Here is an 18,264-nt window from a genome sequence, read left to right on the forward strand (position 1 = left end):
ACAAAAAGTTAAAGTCCCGTTTCAAAATAAAAGTCAACGTTGTTTCGATTGCAGATATTAGTTTAATTGCAGTAACAAACCAAAGAAAATATGCACACGGCCATAGAATACGACTGTAGACTTCATTTTTCATCTGGAAATTAATTACATTTTGAATATATCGTGAACCCATAACATAAATTAACATAAAAATAGTTATGAAATCTTTCAAAACAACAGAACATGACCTTTATTTTGACTTCGACATCAACTCAGCTGGTTAAGAGAAATAGCTTTCAGCTCCTCACAAACTGCCATTTATTATCTTCACAATATTTACAATTATCTCAACACCTCATTTCACGTGTGTAATTTTCAGGTGTTTGAATGGCCACAAGGTCCTAGATAAAGTTTAACAACCCTAACTATTTTCAGTAATGTTGTTAACATTTGGGGTACCTGAAGCAAAAAATCCCCCCAAACAAACCAAAAACTAATAAATGCCACAAACAAGGCAGCTGACCCGACTGTTAATGCTCTGGGTTTAAGTGGAGCTGCCACTACTGTTAATCAAACTCTGTATTACTTCCTGTTGTTTGATCCCTTTAATCAAATATAGTTTTAGTAACAAGTGAGTCACCAGAACTAAAGTGTTGAAATAATATGACGACAACTAGCTCAACTCAAAAATATTTCCAAAAACCAGAACAGATGCATTTCCTTTTCAAAAAAATTAACTTTGTGAGCTGAATCAGGTCTTAACAACAGATTATGAAGATGAAACTTAAAGTTATTTTTGTCAGTGTCTCTCTTGTTCGGCCGAGTAATATCATGTAATTTAGTAAGTATTCTCCCCCCACTGCTCCTTCATTAATGACGTCATCACGTTAACACATGATCTACCATCAGCTAAGCGTACTGGTGGCCATCACGCCATGGCACGTCCCGTCGCAGCTGTGCTTTTTCAGCTGCCTCGAGTCGGAGAAGCCCTGGCCGCACTGCTGGCACGAGTACAGCTTCTGCCCCGTGTGGATCTGCAGGTGGGACTTGAGCTGGTTGGACTGGTGGAACTTCTTGTGACAGTGCACACATTCAAACGGCTTCTCGCCCGTGTGGATGCGCAGGTGTCTGTAGAAGTTGCCGTCGGTCCGGAAGGCCTTGCCGCACTGATCACACTTGTACGGTTTTTCACCGGTGTGAATCCGCTCGTGCTGCTTCAAGCTGCCAGCATGGAAAAACCTCTTCCCACATGCGTCGCAAACGAAGGGCTTCTCCCCGGCGTGGCTTCTCTGGTGGTAGCCGAAAGAGTACTTGTTGTGGAAAGACTTTCCGCATATGCCGCAGTTGAACTCCTTGTGCTCGCTGTGGCCTCGTTCGTGAAGTTTGAGGGCGTATGAGGAGCTGAAACCCCGTAGGCAGATTTTGCAACTGTGTGGTTTAACCAGAGACTTGTTTCTCTGTCTGCTCTGCAAAAACCTCTGCGCGCCGTCGGCCTCCTCGTTCCTGGCGACGTGCACGTACTTCTGGTGCAGCAGCAGCCTGCAGTTGAAGAGGAAGGTCTTCCCGCACAGGTCACACATGAAAGGCTTCCTGGCACCGTGGACGAGCATGTGGGCCTTCAGCTTGTTGTTGTCCGAGTAGCTCGTGCCACAATCCTTGCAGGTGAACGGCTTCTCACCCGTGTGAATGCGAAGGTGCCTCTTGAGGTTGTTGTTCAGGTTGAACCTTGCTCCGCATATGTGACAGGTGAATGGTTTCTCCCCTGTGTGGACGATGCTGTGCCTCTTCAGCGCGGTGCCGGTCCGGTACGACCTGTTGCACACGGTGCACGTGAACGGGGTGACGCCGGTGTGTTTCCTCTTGTGCACCGTCAGGGAGTGGGCATATTTGAAAGTCTCCTCGCACATTGTGCACTGGTATTTTTTGGCTTTCGTGTGAACCATCTGATGGAAGCGGAGAGTGTCTTTGCTCTTGAACTCCTTGCCGCATTTATCACAGCTGAACGGCCTCTCCTCCGAGTGCACGGACATGTGACACCTCATCTGGACTGGAGTCTTGCAGGTCTTGTCGCAAAGGTGGCACTTCAGGATTTTCTTCCACTTCTCGTGGCGCGAGAGGTGGTTCTCCAGAGACTGCTGGATTCTGAAAGTTCTCCCACACTGGTCGCAGACAAAAGGCTTCGGCGGCTTCAACTGCTGGTGCCGCTTGAGGTGATTCTGGAGCGACTGCTCTTTCCGGAACGATCTTTTACACTGTGGACAGGGGAAGGGCCGGGGGACTTTGCTCACCTCGTGGCGCAAAAGGTGATTCTCCAGCGACTTCTTCAGCATGAAGCTCCTGTCACACCGGTCACAAGGAAATGGCTTCGTGTGGACCTTCATGTGTTTGTTCAAATCACTTTTCATGTGGAAACCAACGTCACAATGCTCGCAAAAGAAACGCTTCGCCGCCAGCGAATCTTTATTCCCAAGCCTGTCACCTGGCTTGATTGTATTCTCTCCAGTGCCGTTGTCAGTGGAAGCTGAAAATGGACGGGGAAAATACAAAGAATTAGTCAGATATTATTTGAAGATTTTAATTTAATAGCGAAGGTAGAGGCATCCTCAACCTATTCCAGCTCCTTCATCAGGAGATGACGTATCCCCCCGGGCACATACAACACTTTGGTGCTTGCAGTTACTCTCAGCATATCAAAGGGCACCACTTCACTGTCTGATGAACAATTTTCTCAAGTTCTGCTCCAGAAACAAAATGATTACAAATGTACGGACGGACAGACAGACATACTGGTCACTATATCTTCATGCTTCATACCAGGGGATGATGAAAGCAACAGGCTGGAATATAATCTTACCCATTTCAATTTTAAAAGTTGGTCTCCTCATTCTCCTCGTCCTCCCCGAAGGTGCCTCTTCCACAGCTTTCTGTGATGCATAAGGAAATAATTTGGGGTTTAAATTTAAAAAGTTAGCTGTATGCATTGATATGCAATCAGAACCCAAACAGTGACCGTTTTGTCAGCATTACACTAGAAACATTTGAGACTTGTTTAAACTCACACTGTCCTAAACACACATATTGCATCTCCACCAGCATGGGAAATAAACTCCACCGAGATTAAGTATTAAGAACAGTCTGGTCCAAACTTGTGTCGTCTGCGAGATGATATAAATTTCAGATTTCTCAAGACACATTTGCTCCCAGACAAACAAAACAAAGTTTTAACTCGAGACCTTTTGCTGGGCGAGACCGCTGACCACGCTGGAGTTTGAACCGGGGACATTTTGAGGAGCCGACCCCGGCGAGGCCTCTGGTTTGAGGGTGACTTGCGTCGTTCCTGTCGTGTCACAGACGGCCGCCGTCCTGACCTGGTTGGCACCCGCCGACAGCACGGTGGGAGCGGAGCCAACTCTGCCCACAGACACCGTGGGAGCTACTGCTGCAGGTTTCTGCACAGTTGGCGATTCCACCGCGGAACGTGGTGGAGGGTTCTGGGTGGAGGCGGCATCCCGAGGGGCAGCAGGCGTCTGGGCAGCTTCAATGGTGGAGACGGGCACTGCCGGCGCTCCTGTGTGGTTTTAAAAGACAAAAGACAAGAGAGACATTCCCTCGATATCAATCTGGTTTGACCCGCATACATGGAAAAGAACCCCAGCTACACTTTCTACGTCTAAAACATATCTTTGGGGTTTGTGCTGTTGGTTGAACAAAGATAGCAAACAGAAGAGCCATTTAAAAAAGTTTTCTTCACTATTCTCTAACATTTTATGGAATGAACACAACTGCAACTACATCTGCATTTGACACACTGATGTCATAATGCTACGCTTGTGAATATTTTCATGATTGGACATTTGAAATGCCAGTTACTTTCTTCATTAATCACGTCAATAAAATAGCAGAAAACCGGGGGAACAAAATGTGTGTCAGTGTTTCCTGAAGGTTCGACCACAGGTTCAAAAACTACACATCAATCTATAACGCGAGCAAATCCTCTCATCACCAAACTGGATCTGGTCAATGTCTGGCATTTAAGTTTTGAAAACGACAAATCAATCATCGTAATAGTTGATGGTTAGAGTTCTGTCGACTACTTGCAGCTCACAGTCTGAGAGGTGAGTGACTTCAGTCACAGTTCACGTTCCTTAGAGTCGTCATGCGATGACGTTCACGTGCTCATCGAAGAAACGACCGATTGGTCGGTCGGTTGGTGCCTTCACGGCCCCTCACCTGTCAGTGAGCCGTCTGGCCGCAGGACGTGGTCCCCTCCGGCCCCCCGGGCCTTGTTGCCCCCCTCGCCGATGCTTTTCAGCTCCTTCTCCAGCTGCTGCATCTCCCTGCCCAGCTGACCCACCCTGGCCTCCAGCTCCTGCTCCAGCTGGCCGGCTTTCCTCTGCAGCACGTCCTCCAGCTGCTCCACTCTGGCCCGCAGAGCCTCGTTCTCCTCGCGCAGCTGCGCGGAGAACTCCGCGAACACGTCGTGGACCTGAGCCACCAGACTCTTCTCTATCTCGCGCATTTCGTCCGACGTCGCCGCTTCCCACTCCGCGGCGTTTGGCGCCTCTTTCGCCCAAACATCCCTGAACACTGACACCGTCGCCCGGATGGCGACTTCCACTACCGCCGCCACTTCGCCGCCGAACTTCGCCTCCATTTTCCCCTCAAATTTAAAGCTCAGCCGGCGATGTAGTGCAGCACTTGACGCATTTTAACTTCTAAAGTGTAATTTAAATTGAAGTCGGTCGTCTTTTAAACTACATTAACGCTATTCCTTCCGTGTTCAGGCTACACTACTGTCCTCTGACATGGCGACCTGTGCACCGGGAAAACATTCCGCGTTGCACATCCGTTTCCGGCATCACGTCTACATTTCACAATAAAAGCACCAGACACCCTAGTAAAAGTCAACAGGTGATACTAACTATGATGTGATGTGAGGAAAGAAAATTCATAATTACCCCGAAATAGTGATTTTATAATGTTTCATCACATTTGTATAATAACTTGTTTCGACGTGTGGTATTTCATCATCAACATTAGCAACAGTAATTCCTGAACACTACAATCCTCATAAGCAATAATCCATATTATAAACTTGACTGGTTTTGGTGTCAAGTGGCTGAATGACTGAATAGATCAGTGTTTCCCACTTCTGTGGTATAAACAAGATTTAATAATAAAATCAAATATTATCTGTAATATCCTCTAATTATAAATATAAAAGAGAATTGACATATCATTTAATACATTTGAGTATGTTTTGATCACCGTGTTTTATTTTTGTAATCTTTATTATGAAGGGGAAATGGGAAAAATATATCTATATAAATTTTGTCATAAAAGATTATAAATATTTTATTGAATTGGTTGTTATCTGGTTCTTTCACTGTTTAATTGTTTAATTGCATACGTTTGTGTTTTAGTAAAGCCCTTTGTGACTTGCTCAGTGTAAATGCTACATCAAATAAACTTTGCTTATACTTACTTAAACTGTGTTAAACATATGTCACCCTGCAAAGCAAAGGTCCACATCCAAGAGAAAACGCATCATGTCTCGGATCAAACCAAAGATATGAGGATTTACCACTGAGCCACTGTACGATCTGTTGGCATGTAATTCAGTGTTTGAAACTGGGACACTGACCTTTATTCACTGCTGGTAGAAGCACAGGTCTCAATAGTTCCTAGTGACATTTGCCCAAAGTCTAAAGGAGTGTGCATCCAGTCTTCTTATGGTGGCATTACAGATACAGGTATAAGCTCGGGCACAATATACTCAAGTGTTTTATGTTTAAGTTAAAGAAGTATAAAAAATTAGTTTGGAATAAACTAACTTTGTTATTCATGAAGATATGTGTTGTTTATGTCATGGACTGTAGTAAACATCAAAAAAGAATCAACAACAAAAAAAGAGGCATTTTGGTTATTTCATATTGTTTAATTTTATTTTGGAACTGGATTGCTGATGTGGGTCTGTAAATCCCACCAAGACATTTCATGCCATACCAGGCTCCACATGTACAGGCCTTTTTACAAAAGATGTGCCATCTATGATGAAATGAAAGAGATATTACCCTGGCCATCGTGCTTCACAAAAAGACACACTCCAGTATTGTCTTTCATTATCACAATCTGCATTCATCAACTCAAAGAAATGACTGTACAGAGTCAATGATTCCCCGTTGGCTTTGATCCTTTGATACATTATTGGTCCATTCATTCACCTTTTTCCATGTTGGTAGTTTGTGTTTCCCCCGGCATGTAACGGTGATCGTAAAGTGGAGGGATGGGACTTGAACACATGCAGAATGATATACAGTAATAGAGACTACTGGATGAAAAGAAGAAGGCAAAGTCGGGGTGATGTTACTGTGAATTGTCCGAATGCTGTGAGTCCGGAGCTCCGAAAAATTAAAACAACTGACACAAAAGAATATGCTAAGACCATTTGGCCCAGATCTTTGTTGTTGGGTAAATCATCCCGAGACAAAAAGACAATGCCAGCTGCACCAAATAAAAAAAACATTAATTTACATCCTGGGAAAGTGAACGAGCCTGTTAGTGTAAAAAGTCCACAGTAACAGTAACTGTTTAGCAGTGGACAAACATGATATTATCAGCGGTGGCTGCAAAAGGGAAAAGCCAAACAGAAAGTTGTTGGGTATTTATGAGATGAAATATAACGTAAAAATGATTGCGCTTTCTTTTATGTATAGCAGAAATTGAACAATTGCAATGTCTGTAATCTTGTGCTGTTCTGATAAAAAGGCTGAAACTCTGAGATTCACTCCCAATGACGACAGCTTTTAGCCCCCCTAACCCACATAGGACAGATGCTCGAACAATATTTAAACAACATTGCAAATGTTATCAACAGTTATTTTTGGGACATCGATCATTCTGGGAGATAACTGGGGAATTTAGAGATGTTAACTTTGAAATAACAGATCCTCGTCTCCACAGAATCCGCCGCTTTGTCACGTTCACTGACATACAGGACTGTAACTGTCGGTTCTGCATGCAAGTTCAACAGCCCTGCACACGTTCCTATTAATGTGTAACAACATGTACCACCCACCAATATCATCAGGAAACACATGAACAAAGGCTAGATTTTTTTTAAAGGAATACAAATCGAAAAAATTTGAATAGGAAACTTCAGGTTGATTGCATTCACTGTCACCTGAGCCCTGTTCAAAGTCTTATTATATAACTCAGGCAGTGTGTGTGTGTTTGTGTGTACTAAATTGAGGCTCGTCTGGTAACAAAAACAAACAAACAGTTTCAGATTATTTGATATGGATCAACCCACTGATGAAAGGACTCACTGCTTCAACTCCAGCATGAATGTCCAGTCTCTTATCAACTCACTTTGCACCCACTGAAGAGCACGACAAGTCAATTCACAAACAACTGATCCTGAAAAAAAAGAAAATCAATCAATCAATCAATCTTTATTCCACCTAATATGATAACTCATACGTTTCCCGGATCCGGCGTCCCTGCTGGATCCCCAACACCACTGACCACCAGGCCTCAACTCTGCAACCGCGACAGGGCAGCTTCCCTGGTGCAAAGAAAAAGTTGCATAAAGTATCAGCTCATCATCATCATCAACAACAATAATAATTCCTGAACTCGCCCCCCCCCCCCCTCCCCCTACAATCCTCATAAATAATACTTCATATTACTGCATACTGCTGTGTGGTTTCTGTGTCTGAGTGACTAAGTGTATCAGGGAAATCTGTATCAGTGCTGAAGCATAAATGAAGATTTAATAATAATATGATATAACATTTACAAGAGATTTTACATCATTATTTTTCTTAGGCATCTTTTGATCTGTGAGGAAACGCTGATCCGAACCCAGACACGTTCATCGACGCTCTCCGATGGTTTCCAGCGAGAAAAAAAGAAAACACTGACCACCAACACATTAATGATAAATCAAAAGGTATTTTATTCGTCAGTTCATCTCGGCCGACAGACTGAGGTCGATGTGAACAGAACAGCACGGACACACACAGACAGGCAGGGCACCTGCCGCCTCATCCAAAAGCCGTCAGTCCTCACTTTGTCTTCCCGATGGCAACTCACATGCCTGTGCGTTTCTGCTGTCGGCAGCGTGAAAAGGCTCACGTGACAGACGATTGTGACGTCGTCTGTGCTGTACCCCACGTACAGGAACGCTCTGTCCCGTGCGCACCCACAGCACCGAGGTGCGTCAATCCATCAGCGACGTTTGAGTCACAATCCGACAGCAGACGACTGCGCCGTGTCACCTTTTCACACACGAGAGTTCTTCTCATTCTTTGAACTCCGACCGTTGTGTCCAACATGCATGTAAATGATTGCATTGATCTGACATCCACTCCTACTTTAGATGCATTGAAAGTGTCGAAATCAACAGAAAAGAAGAAGAAAACAAAGTTACAAATTCTCAGGACACGATTTATGATGAACACAGACCAGACCAACGGGTCGGGAGAAAATTTAACATCCCAAAGTACAACTCAAAAAATAAAATAAAAAATCATATAGTAAATCAATTCTCTTAGCTCCTCACCTCAATATTCAATGTTTCAGAGACAGAGAAGATGATCAACTTTACCCTTGTAAATAACAACCTCTAAAAAATATATAAAACAAATTCCGATTTCTTTTAACATTCTTTTAATGTCTAGTTTTTGATTTTTTAAAGAAGGACAAATTTGTCAGAAATCCTCATTTCTATAAGCAGCCGAAGGCGGGTGTTTGTTTGTTTGATTGACAGCAGCTGGAGCGTCTGACCTCCAGGACAACACGAGACAAACTTTTGCCCCGTTTGGGACCTCTGTCATCATCTGCATGAAAGACTGTCCCTGAAGGTCACAGAGAACAGCTCAGGAAGTGTCACCGTGCCACTGTTTTGTCAAACCCGAAAGGTGAAGCTTCATCTTCTCTTCTATGATCCAAAAACAACAACAAATCTCACCTCTGTGTTGCTTGTTGATTTTTTTTTTTTTTTTTGAGCACAGGATGGGGTCATAGTTGCCCTCTTTGGTCGTTTAGTGGGGGTAACAAGTGGGTGTTATCTGCCCTTTGGCCTAAGGGGGCAGCACTGAGCCCATTACAGCTTGACGTGCCACAACGGGGCAAAGAAGATGCCACACAAGCAAACCAACTTGGACAAGTGGCACAAAGGTGAGATTGATGCTTCGTCAGAAGTGTTTTCAAAGTTTTCACTTGTCCAAGAGAAACAAGCGCCACAAGCGCGTCCCTGAGCAGCTCTCTGTGTGTCCGCCTACTCTGCCTGTGTCAAGCATGTTGTTCCCGCTTTAAACAAATATGCTGCATATGGTGCCATCAAGAAACCAAAAATCATATATAAATACAAATTTCTCCCTTTTGGTTCCTGGGCTGTAGCAGAATATGACAAAAGTTATGCAGTTTGGTTTCAGTTGGACTCAAACTGAAAACCTCAAAAGCCATTAGAACTGAAATAAACAATATTTTCATACAGCAGCAGTGATATTAAAACAGCATTCATATTTGAAAGTTAAAAAAAGAAAAAAGGATTTGAAATGCGTGACCACGATGCCTCCACCGGGGCAGGGAAGTAGCCCCAGTCTGCTCAGCAGAGCTTCACTAAATCCGCCAGCTGCATTCACAACTACACTAAGACTTTTCTCGCTTTCCCCTTTTTTTTCGTCCTCGTTTCCCTGTGGTCCATGGCTTTGTGGTGCGTTCACGAGAAAGAAGGTATGAACTATTGTGTGGATGCAGAGTCTGTGGGGCAGCAAAGACAAGCTTCTCTAGACAGAGTGATTTTCTCTCCGAGCAAAACATGCAATCTCACAACTCACAGGCAGTCTAGCCCCTTTTTTTGTTGAATATTTGGTCAGTGTGGTTTCCTGCGTGACGCCTCATTCACTTTCCATTCATCTATGACGTCATTCACTCCTGTCGAACGCTACACTGACGGAACGTTGATCCAGACAGTTTGATCTGACCTTGTACACTGTGTAACATGTTTGTAATCTGTGTGTGTGTGTGTGTGTGTGTGTGTGTGTGTTTTGTAGATGGGATGTGCCTGGAAGACTGAGGTGGCGTCTGAAGGGACAAACATGTGAACACGTGAAGCACACGGTAAGCACACACCAACATAAATAACCTGAGAGCTATGGAGACCCTGGGAGCAGAGAGCAGCAGTACACACAATCACACACGTTAAATTGAATTCTGTTTAAAATGGATGCCACAGATGTGTGTGAATAAATCAAAGTGAAAATCCATCAAGTAGTTTGAATTAGTAGTTGTAAGAGAATAAGAGTAGATGAGGCCTGTTCCGAGGGCCTCATTCATTAAAAACACGCCAGGCGGAGGTTTTGTGCTTACGACCACAGCCAAAACGATCTTGATAATAAAACCAGTAACTCCAAATTAAGTACACCAATTCTGTTATAGATATCAAAATACAAATCTCTCAGCAGGTACCCAAAATAGGAACACTGAAGTTTTTCTTCAATCATCTTCTTAACATTATTGAAATAAAAATGAAACAATATCTTAATGAATGAGGCCCCTGGGATATGGACATTCTGATCAATCATCCAAGAACTGTGCATCTGTCTTTATCAACCTTCTGATGAAGTGGACGGCAGCGACCGGGCGGATCGGGAGTCTTCATGTCGCAGGTTTAAACACCCTGGGACTCATCTGTCCTGCAGAAATCTTTATGAGAAAATCTCTGACCCTAAATTAGTTTGTCGTTAACAAAGGGAGGCTGCTCCATTTGCTCTTCCCAGGCAGATTTCCAACTTTAAAAAAGAATCGAGCAAAATTTCAGCATTGTGATCTTTCTTAAGGTTTATGATTTCAAGCCGCTGGATGTGTTTCTATCAATTTCCGTGCAGCGATTAGAGATTTCTCCTTTCCCTCTTGTATCGCCCAGTGTTGTTTCATCCATCATGGGATAAATGCGGTGTCAGTGTTGTTTGGTATCAAAGTAAAACCCATCTGAATTCCATGTTTTTTTTTTCATGGCCAGACCTAAAGACAGATGGGACACGGTGGAGAAAGCAGTTAACGAAAAGTTTGTACGTCTGTGAAGCATTTTGGCTTAATTTCATTCTCTTCTGATTTCCAAGGAGAAATGAGACATAGTGTAGAATGTCTGAACGTACAGATGGACAGACAGATACAGATAGGACAGACGGACGAGAAACACGTACAGACAGAGCTCATCTCACAGAAAATAACAGACAGTATGTCGAACAGTATGAGCTACGTTTTTATCGAAACTCCCAGCAAACCTGTAACAGCCTTCAAGTAGACGTGATGCATGTCCTGTCTCTCTCTGGCGTTAGCGCTGCCCCAGGGTTCAGCAGCACAGAAACTCTGCCCGTGGCGATTCTCTGAAGCAGCCGCCGGAAGGCGTGCAGTGACTCTGCGTGGTCTCACAGAGACACAGAAGAAAGAAAGAGAGGGAGAAAGACGTCTCCTGACCCGGATCCATCCCGTCCGTCCTGTGTGTGAGCCTGGGTCTGTCCTTCTGTCCTGTGTGTGACTTTCCATCCAAGCACAACCTCTCTGTTGACAGTGTTGGAGGCGGAGAGAAGGAGGGGGGCGTTCACTAACAGTCTACAGCCCCGCCTCCCACCCGGAGTTCATACGCTTCGATGCCGACCAATCTGTCGCCAGGCTCACTTTTTCTTACCAGACTTTTCGGAGCGCTTGGCGTCCGACTTCCCGCCCCGATCCGACCGCTCGGACCGTTCGCCTCGCTCCCTCTCCTTTTCCCTCTCCCTGTCTTTATCCCTCTCCCTGTCTTTATCCCTCTCTTTTTCTGCCCGCTCGATCCGGTCGGCCCGGTCTGAGCGCTCGCCGCCGCGCTCCGACCTGTTGTCAGCCTTGCTGCCGTCGCGCCGCGTGCCCTCGTCGGTGGATGAGGTAGTTGGTTGGGGCTGACCCCATTTGGCAATCTCCTCGTGCTCTGTAATACTGGCCGTGATGTTGGTCACCCACACTTTGAGGTCCTCCTGGATGGAGAGGGTGGTGGGGGTGAGCTGACTGGTCATTTACTGTTAATGTTTCTTATACTTCAAATAATTAATCTGCTTCAGTTATTTTCGAGAATGAACAGAAACACAGAACAAAGTCTCACCTCATCTTTAGCATGAAACAGAAACTCGCTGCCATCCTTCGTTCTGCAATACGAGGAAAGAAATCAAACTCAGAAACAGCGTAGTGTCAAAACACAGTGGATCATCTTAAAGTAAATGTTTCTTTTTAGGAACGATAACAGTACTTGCCAGACTCCGGCAAATTTTTGCGTGTAACTTCCATAAAGTTGGAGGACTCACAAGACACGTTTTTGTAGAAAGACGGGTCAAAAGCGAAGCAACAGAGGCTGCAATCCTGGAGTCAAGCTCAAAATACACTAACACTACATTCCCCAAAAGACCTGTGTTTTTCCACTAAACCGAAATATTATTTCGAAATGAAAGAAAACTGAATCAGGCATTCCTGGAGTTATTTTGTTTGAAATAAAGTGATTTGGTTTCCAACAAGTGCTCGAGTCTAGCTTCATCTGTCGCAACATAGAGGAAAAGAAATGAACCTTTAGAAGCTTATATGGATTGTGACTTTACAATACATATATTTATTTATTTATATATTACATAGCAACTTGTGTTCACACTAGTCTGGTTGGTTCTGGGGGGCGGAGAAGCTCCAATGTTGTTTTACATATGAGAAATTGCAATTGTTCAACCAACAGTAATATATTACTTGAAGTTACATTGCAGGCAAAAACAAACGTGTGGTTTCAGATCGTCTGAAGTGACATTTGTACCAGTGTTTAAAAAGTCCAAAAAACGAGTACAGCTACTCACTTGAGCGTGAAGACGTTCTTCTTCTTCTTGTAGCCGTTGGTGACGTCGCAGTGGCAGTGGGAGAGGTTGAGCAGCGGCTCATTGTTGTAGGCCGTGGTGGTGTTCTTGGCGTCCTTGTAGAAACCCATCTCCCCTTTGTTCAGCACGCAGTACAGGTTGACCCATGACCTGCTGTGGTGTGGAGAGGCCGGAAGGGCGAGGGGGAGGGAGAGTGGAGGAGGAGGAGAAGGTGGAGGGAAGGGGAACGGGGAGGGTGGTGGTTGGGGTGGGGGGGAGGGAGATGCGAGGAGTCAGGTGGAGCTGCAGAGTTGCTCTTGTTAAGCTAACACCTCACTCACCTGACCAGAGCAGACAGGTAGGTGGGCGGGATGGACCGGCGCCAAGAAGGGAGGAGCAAACACACTGCTGAACAAACACAGACCAACGCACAAACAGACGGACGGACGGAGGAGGTGGAGGAGGAGGAGGGGGAACGGCGGATGGAGGCTACGTACACTTTTTGAGTCTGTGTGTGTGTGTTGGGCTTATATATGACTTACCTTGGAGGAGACGAGAGGAGCCACCAACAGCACCGGGGAGGAGAGGGGAAATGAGAAAGAAGAGTTTGGTTAAATGGCATTTTGGTAGCAACACAATTTAAAGTGTGTTCATGCATTTTTTTTTCTTATTATTTGAGCGTGATTGCATGCACATATCATTCCAGTTAATAGCGTATACCCATAATGTAGGTATTATTCAGGGCAAGCTGTTTGTGTGCAGCTTAATATCCCGATTTCAAATACCGCTGTGACCTAACAATAGAAACACAACTTCATCTGGAGAAGACCAACGGTGCGTGTGATGCATCATTGTTGAATTTAAGGAGGAGATGAGGGGAAATCAGGTCTTTGAAACTATGATAGTAAGATGCTGAACCTTTATTGGGACAGTGACAGTGAAAAATGACACATTAAAGAAACAATTATTTTGAGGTTAAACGTTCATTGTGAGCTTGTAAATAGTAGTTCATCTTTTATATATATATGTTTTACTACACAACCTTCTCTAGAATTTCTCACTGACCAGTATGAAAAACCTGACAATATTTTGGCAACAGTAATATATAAATAATAAACACAGACACAGAAACATCAACAACAATCTTGATACAGATCCTATGTATTCGCATTAAATCGTAAGACTTGAGGAATTTCTCACCTCTCCTCTCAAAGAGACTGTTAAGATGAGTGATGGGGGGGGGGGCTATAGTTTAAAGACATCTTGTGAGATGCACTGCCATAATAAATAGAACATACTCAGATAGAGACAGACTCTTACTATGGAGATGGCTGTGAGATGACAACACGTGATCATGAGCGGGACAAATACACCACAGAGACCGGAGATAGGCAGGTTTTAGGGACGCCATGCACTGACGGCTTGTTGAGTCAGTGAGTATCTCATATTTATTTAGCAGAACTTTCATGCTGTTATTTCCCTGGTAACAACCACATTCACACTCTTGTCCTCCTCTTACTTTAAGGCCTTCCGATGGGTGGTGGTGGTTTTATGGCCGAAGATGATTTATTGTTTGGTTACATTATTAATTTATTTTTAATTTCAGTTAATGACTTTGCTTTACTTGCATCAGAGCACTATGATTTTCCAGGCTTCCAGATTTTATTACAGTATGATTGATATTGACCATTCAAGAGTCTGTGACTGCATAGAGAGTCTGTGACTGCATTAGAGCTGCAGTCGAACCCTAATAAAAAAAACTGTATCTTGGTTAAAATAAAGTGTTCAGACTTAGTTTACAGTTTCACATCTTGACATGTTTCAGCTTTACAGAAAGACAGACAAAAGAATCCTGACCAATGACAGCTCAATGCCAAAAGTGACGTGAAACTTTACTATTGTCAAATGACAGATTTTTATATTTCTAATGCACTGAGCTAGAGAGTAAATGACATTCACACGCACCGTATATTATCACAGGGAACACTTGGTAATCCTGAATAATACCAGAATAATAATGTGCACATAAATATCCCCGGTGTCTTGTCATGTAGCTATGTAACAGAGACAGGTTGAATCTCAATCGCTCCTCACAGACTAACCTCTCTTCCTCAGTATTGACTGGAGGAAAAGGTCGGAGGGCCTGACCTGCAGATCTCCCCCTCCAATCAGAAAGAGAGAATGTAACAAGTCGTTCAAGGAGCTCGCTTGGAGATTCAGACAGATTTCAGCCATCCAGGATTGTGCGTTACCTTGCCATGTACATAACGGGGCATGTACATACGAGATATTCATCCACTGTCCTGAGTGGACACATGCGTGGGACTCATCCTTAGCCAGAAGGGGATGAGCGTTATAGCTGTGCGTGGTCAGTCCAGCCACTAGAGGGCAGTGCAGAGAGAGAAACTTTGCCATCCTTGTCTCTCCAGAGGAAGCAGGGCAGTCATCTGTGGAAGCTGGTGTGCGTGTGTGTGTGTGTGTGTGTGTGCACACACACTATCAGTACTTTCTCGCCGCTAGCCAGCCAATCACTTCTACTGGATCAGGAGGCATCGTAAGCATCATGCATGACGTTTCCACATGCGGTGAGATTTCTGTGAGCTGCCGTTTGTATTCATGTAACTGTTCGTGTAACAGAGAGGCGACATACATCAAATATTCTGAAGTTCCAGCCTGATATGAGTCTCATGGTGCCATTATCAATGATTGTGTTTCTTTATGAGATATTAGCTCAAATGTGGACTAATCTACACAACTACAAGCCCAGAAACTACCAGTGCTGCCAAATAAATCAATAATTTTGCGAGGCAGTTTGAAAGATAAGCATGAGGGATGCCCGCTGAGTATTGTCCCTATCACGTTAACCCACACAATGAGGCAACACGTGTCATGACCTGAGCTGGAGTCAGTCATGCATCTGCTCAACATGTGTCAGCAAAGTGTGTCATCTCTTTAGCTCAGCATGCTTAAGACATGCTCCTGTCATCGCTTTCCAATCTGGAAATGGAGGAGGGTGGGGGAGGGAGGTGGGCCGTGGTGTCATGAGTAACCGACAGCGGCAGGTACAAATACATGTGCTGTCGCCGACATGAATCAAACAGTATTTGAAAATACTTTAACTCGATTTCAGTCCTTGAAGAATGGGACAGTTAAGACGAGATCTTTTTTAATTTAGCAACAATATAGTTCTGAAATCCTTGTAAAATGTAAAAGAAAGCATTACTTTCAAATACTACTTGACCAAGCACAATTCTAATACTCATGACACCAGTGTCCATCCTCCTTCACCTGGACTCCTATCATCTTCTCCATGTGTTATGATTATTATTATTATGACCCTGCACACCCACCTGTTGGTGCTCTTCTTCAGACTCTCGATGTCCAGTTTACGGAAAAGGAAGCCCTCGTGGTGTGCGGTGTGTGTTGGCGGCTGCGGGACTGCTGGGCTACTCTGAGCCGGTGCGGACCTCGACCGCCGTGTCGTCGCCTCTCCTGGCTCTTTGGGTCGCGGTCGGCGCCGTGGTTTGGGTCTGTCCCGAGCTCGAGGCCGGTCAAGACGGGAAGACTTCTCTGGCAACCCGTTGGGGAGGCGGGGCACCTCACCACGGGCCTGAAGGTGAGCAGGGGATAGATAGGATGGGGAGAGGTTTATGAAATTAAATAAAAATCACTGTAGTCTCAAATAATCTCTACAAAACCAAGTTTTTTCTGTCTAGATAGCCAATTCTTAGGGTGAATATCCATGAGGTACAGTATGTGATGTGTTCAAACAATTTTGGAGATGAAAGGTCAAACTTCCATCTAAAGAAATCTAGAGGAAACGTCATCATGGACTGATAATGGAACTGATGAAAAAAATATACACACGATGAAGGAAATTAATTTAGTTTTCTATTTCTGTGTTAAAGATCTCTCCCAAATGAGAATTAGAAATTACAATTTAACTCAAACTCTTAATATTTGCAAACACTATTAGAATGAAATTCATATAAAATAAAAACCAGACCTGTGCTGCTTCTCTCTCTTGCAGCTGCTCTACAATTTCCGCCATGGTGGATCTCTTCTCTCTGTGGAAATAAAGAAGCAAATTTGATAATCACCCTGAAGTTCATCTTTAGAGCTGAGGATGAAAAATATTCCGATATGAGTCTTTCTGCTTGTTTTTTCCTGCACTGTCACTGTCACATATGCAACACAAGATAAACCACACGACCTGAAGACACCTCGGTACACACAAAGTCTCACCCTCCTCCTGAACGTTTGTCTGACTGCTCCTTCCCAGTGTCATGCTCACTGGATTCCTGTCTCTCCAGCCGGTGTCGGTCCCTCTCTCTCCGCCGGCCCTCGTGGCTCCCATGGCCCTCGTGCTCGCTGGATGTTTGTCTCTCCAGTGTCCGCCTCTCCCGCCTCCCGGCCTGCTCCCTCCACAGCTCCTGAGGCAGCTCGTCCCTGCGTGCTTGGATCAGCTGCTCGCTGGACAGCTGCCGCTCTATCCTGTGATCCCTGTGGTGGGTATGCATCTGGACCTGGGGCTCAGCCTGGCCCAACGGGTCGGACCGCGACCCCCGAGGGCCTCTGGTGGGCTCGCTGTGCAGGCGCTCCCGGCTCGGCTCCTGGAGCACCACCTCGGCCATCACTGGCACCTCCCCCCTCTCTGTCCCTATCTCTCCCATCATGATTTCTCTCTCCTTCCCCCTCTCCCTTACCTTCTCCAGCCGGCTCGCTATAATCAGAGGCGTCACCAGGTCATCCATGTGTTTGATTTTGGGTTGCCTTAGATATGGGGACGATTTCTCTTCCAGTTCCCTTGCCGCCTGCACTGGCATGAGGTGAGTCATCGCTTTAGTCGCCTGGTCTTTCGGCGCGCTGACGCTTTCTCGCGCTTGGTTGGCTGAGACTAGCATGGCCGCCGTGGCAATAGACGCGATCGAGGAAGGTGCAGGCTGGACTAATCCTGCAGTCACACCTGAAACGCCGCCATGCCGTGCTTCAAGGGTGTGGCGGTAGCTGGAGCCATTCATCACAGGGGTGTAGCTGGCCACTGTGGAGCCCAGCCGACGGACCGCAGAAGAGGGAGAGGGTGTGGGGGTGGCGGGCGACGGCGAGGGAGGTGAACTGGCTACGTTTTGTTCATAGATGGTCTGTCTCATAACGGGGGAGATTTGGAGGCGGGGGAGAGTGGATGGACTGGGTGAGGCATCTTGGGGGTCCAGGAAGACTTTACGACCCAGCAGAGGGGTTGGTGGTAGTTTACTTTGCTCTGCTTTCAACTTTTCTACCTGCAGAAAAAACACAGAAAACAGCTTTAAAATAAAACTTTGGGAACAACAGCCATGCAGGACTTTGACACAAGCATATGATGTTAAATATTTTATGCAAATATCTCTTAAATTGGAAATCTTCAGCTCTTAGT

At 45.0% G+C, this 18,264-nt stretch overlaps 2 protein-coding genes and 1 long non-coding RNA gene across 5 annotated transcripts in view; 1 reads left to right on the plus strand and 2 right to left on the minus strand.

Annotated features, from left to right (window-relative positions):
• Positions 1-42: 42 nt before the first annotated feature.
• Positions 43-4,827, minus strand: LOC118294513 (oocyte zinc finger protein XlCOF6-like). Its single transcript, XM_035621652.2, has 4 exons — positions 4,210-4,827; positions 3,213-3,547; positions 2,834-2,903; positions 43-2,500 (listed from the first exon to the last, which is right to left on the minus strand). Exons 1-4 carry the CDS (start codon positions 4,631-4,633, stop codon positions 885-887), a joined length of 2,445 nt encoding a protein of 814 aa, XP_035477545.2. The 5' UTR covers positions 4,634-4,827; the 3' UTR covers positions 43-884.
• Positions 4,828-6,233: 1,406 nt separating this feature from the next.
• LOC118294587 lies at positions 6,234-17,100 on the plus strand. Of its 2 annotated transcripts, none has more exons than XR_004788037.2 (7): positions 6,234-6,368; positions 7,810-7,933; positions 8,753-8,903; positions 8,997-9,162; positions 10,041-10,107; positions 16,222-16,467; positions 16,882-17,100. It is a non-coding gene; the product is annotated as an uncharacterized LOC118294587 (long non-coding RNA). The 2 variants fall into 2 exon arrangements; XR_004788039.2 differs by having other exon boundaries at positions 8,756-8,903.
• LOC118294487 (spectrin beta chain, non-erythrocytic 4-like) overlaps positions 7,916-18,264 on the minus strand; it is a 67,555-nt gene continuing 57,206 nt past the window's right edge. For both annotated transcript variants that reach the window (XM_047335637.1, XM_035621651.2), the window contains 6 exons: positions 17,097-18,130; positions 16,858-16,918; positions 16,202-16,461; positions 12,855-13,025; positions 12,125-12,167; positions 7,916-11,999 (listed from right to left, as the gene is read on the minus strand). In XM_047335637.1, coding sequence (XP_047191593.1) covers positions 11,664-11,999; positions 12,125-12,167; positions 12,855-13,025; positions 16,202-16,461; positions 16,858-16,918; positions 17,097-18,130 — 1,905 coding nt within the window. In that variant the 3' untranslated portion in view covers positions 7,916-11,663. The remainder of the gene's footprint in view (positions 12,000-12,124; positions 12,168-12,854; positions 13,026-16,201; positions 16,462-16,857; positions 16,919-17,096; positions 18,131-18,264) is intronic.

Source organism: Scophthalmus maximus, chromosome 11, assembly GCF_022379125.1.
Source record: "Scophthalmus maximus strain ysfricsl-2021 chromosome 11, ASM2237912v1, whole genome shotgun sequence".
Taxonomy (NCBI): domain Eukaryota; kingdom Metazoa; phylum Chordata; class Actinopteri; order Pleuronectiformes; family Scophthalmidae; genus Scophthalmus; species Scophthalmus maximus.

What these genes read in the sequence shown, in the direction of transcription:
- LOC118294513 (XM_035621652.2), bottom strand. Translation starts at nt 4,633, where the DNA reads ATGGAGGCGAAGTTCGGCGGCGAAGTGGCGGCGGTAGTGGAAGTCGCC. An exon ending in GCCAGACGGCTCACTGACAG is followed by an intron (nt 3,548 to 4,209) that starts GTGAGGGGCCGT and finishes AAAACCACACAG; the next exon opens with GAGCGCCGGCAGTGCCCGTC. An exon ending in GCGGTCTCGCCCAGCAAAAG is followed by an intron (nt 2,904 to 3,212) that starts GTCTCGAGTTAA and finishes TATGCATCACAG; the next exon opens with AAAGCTGTGGAAGAGGCACC.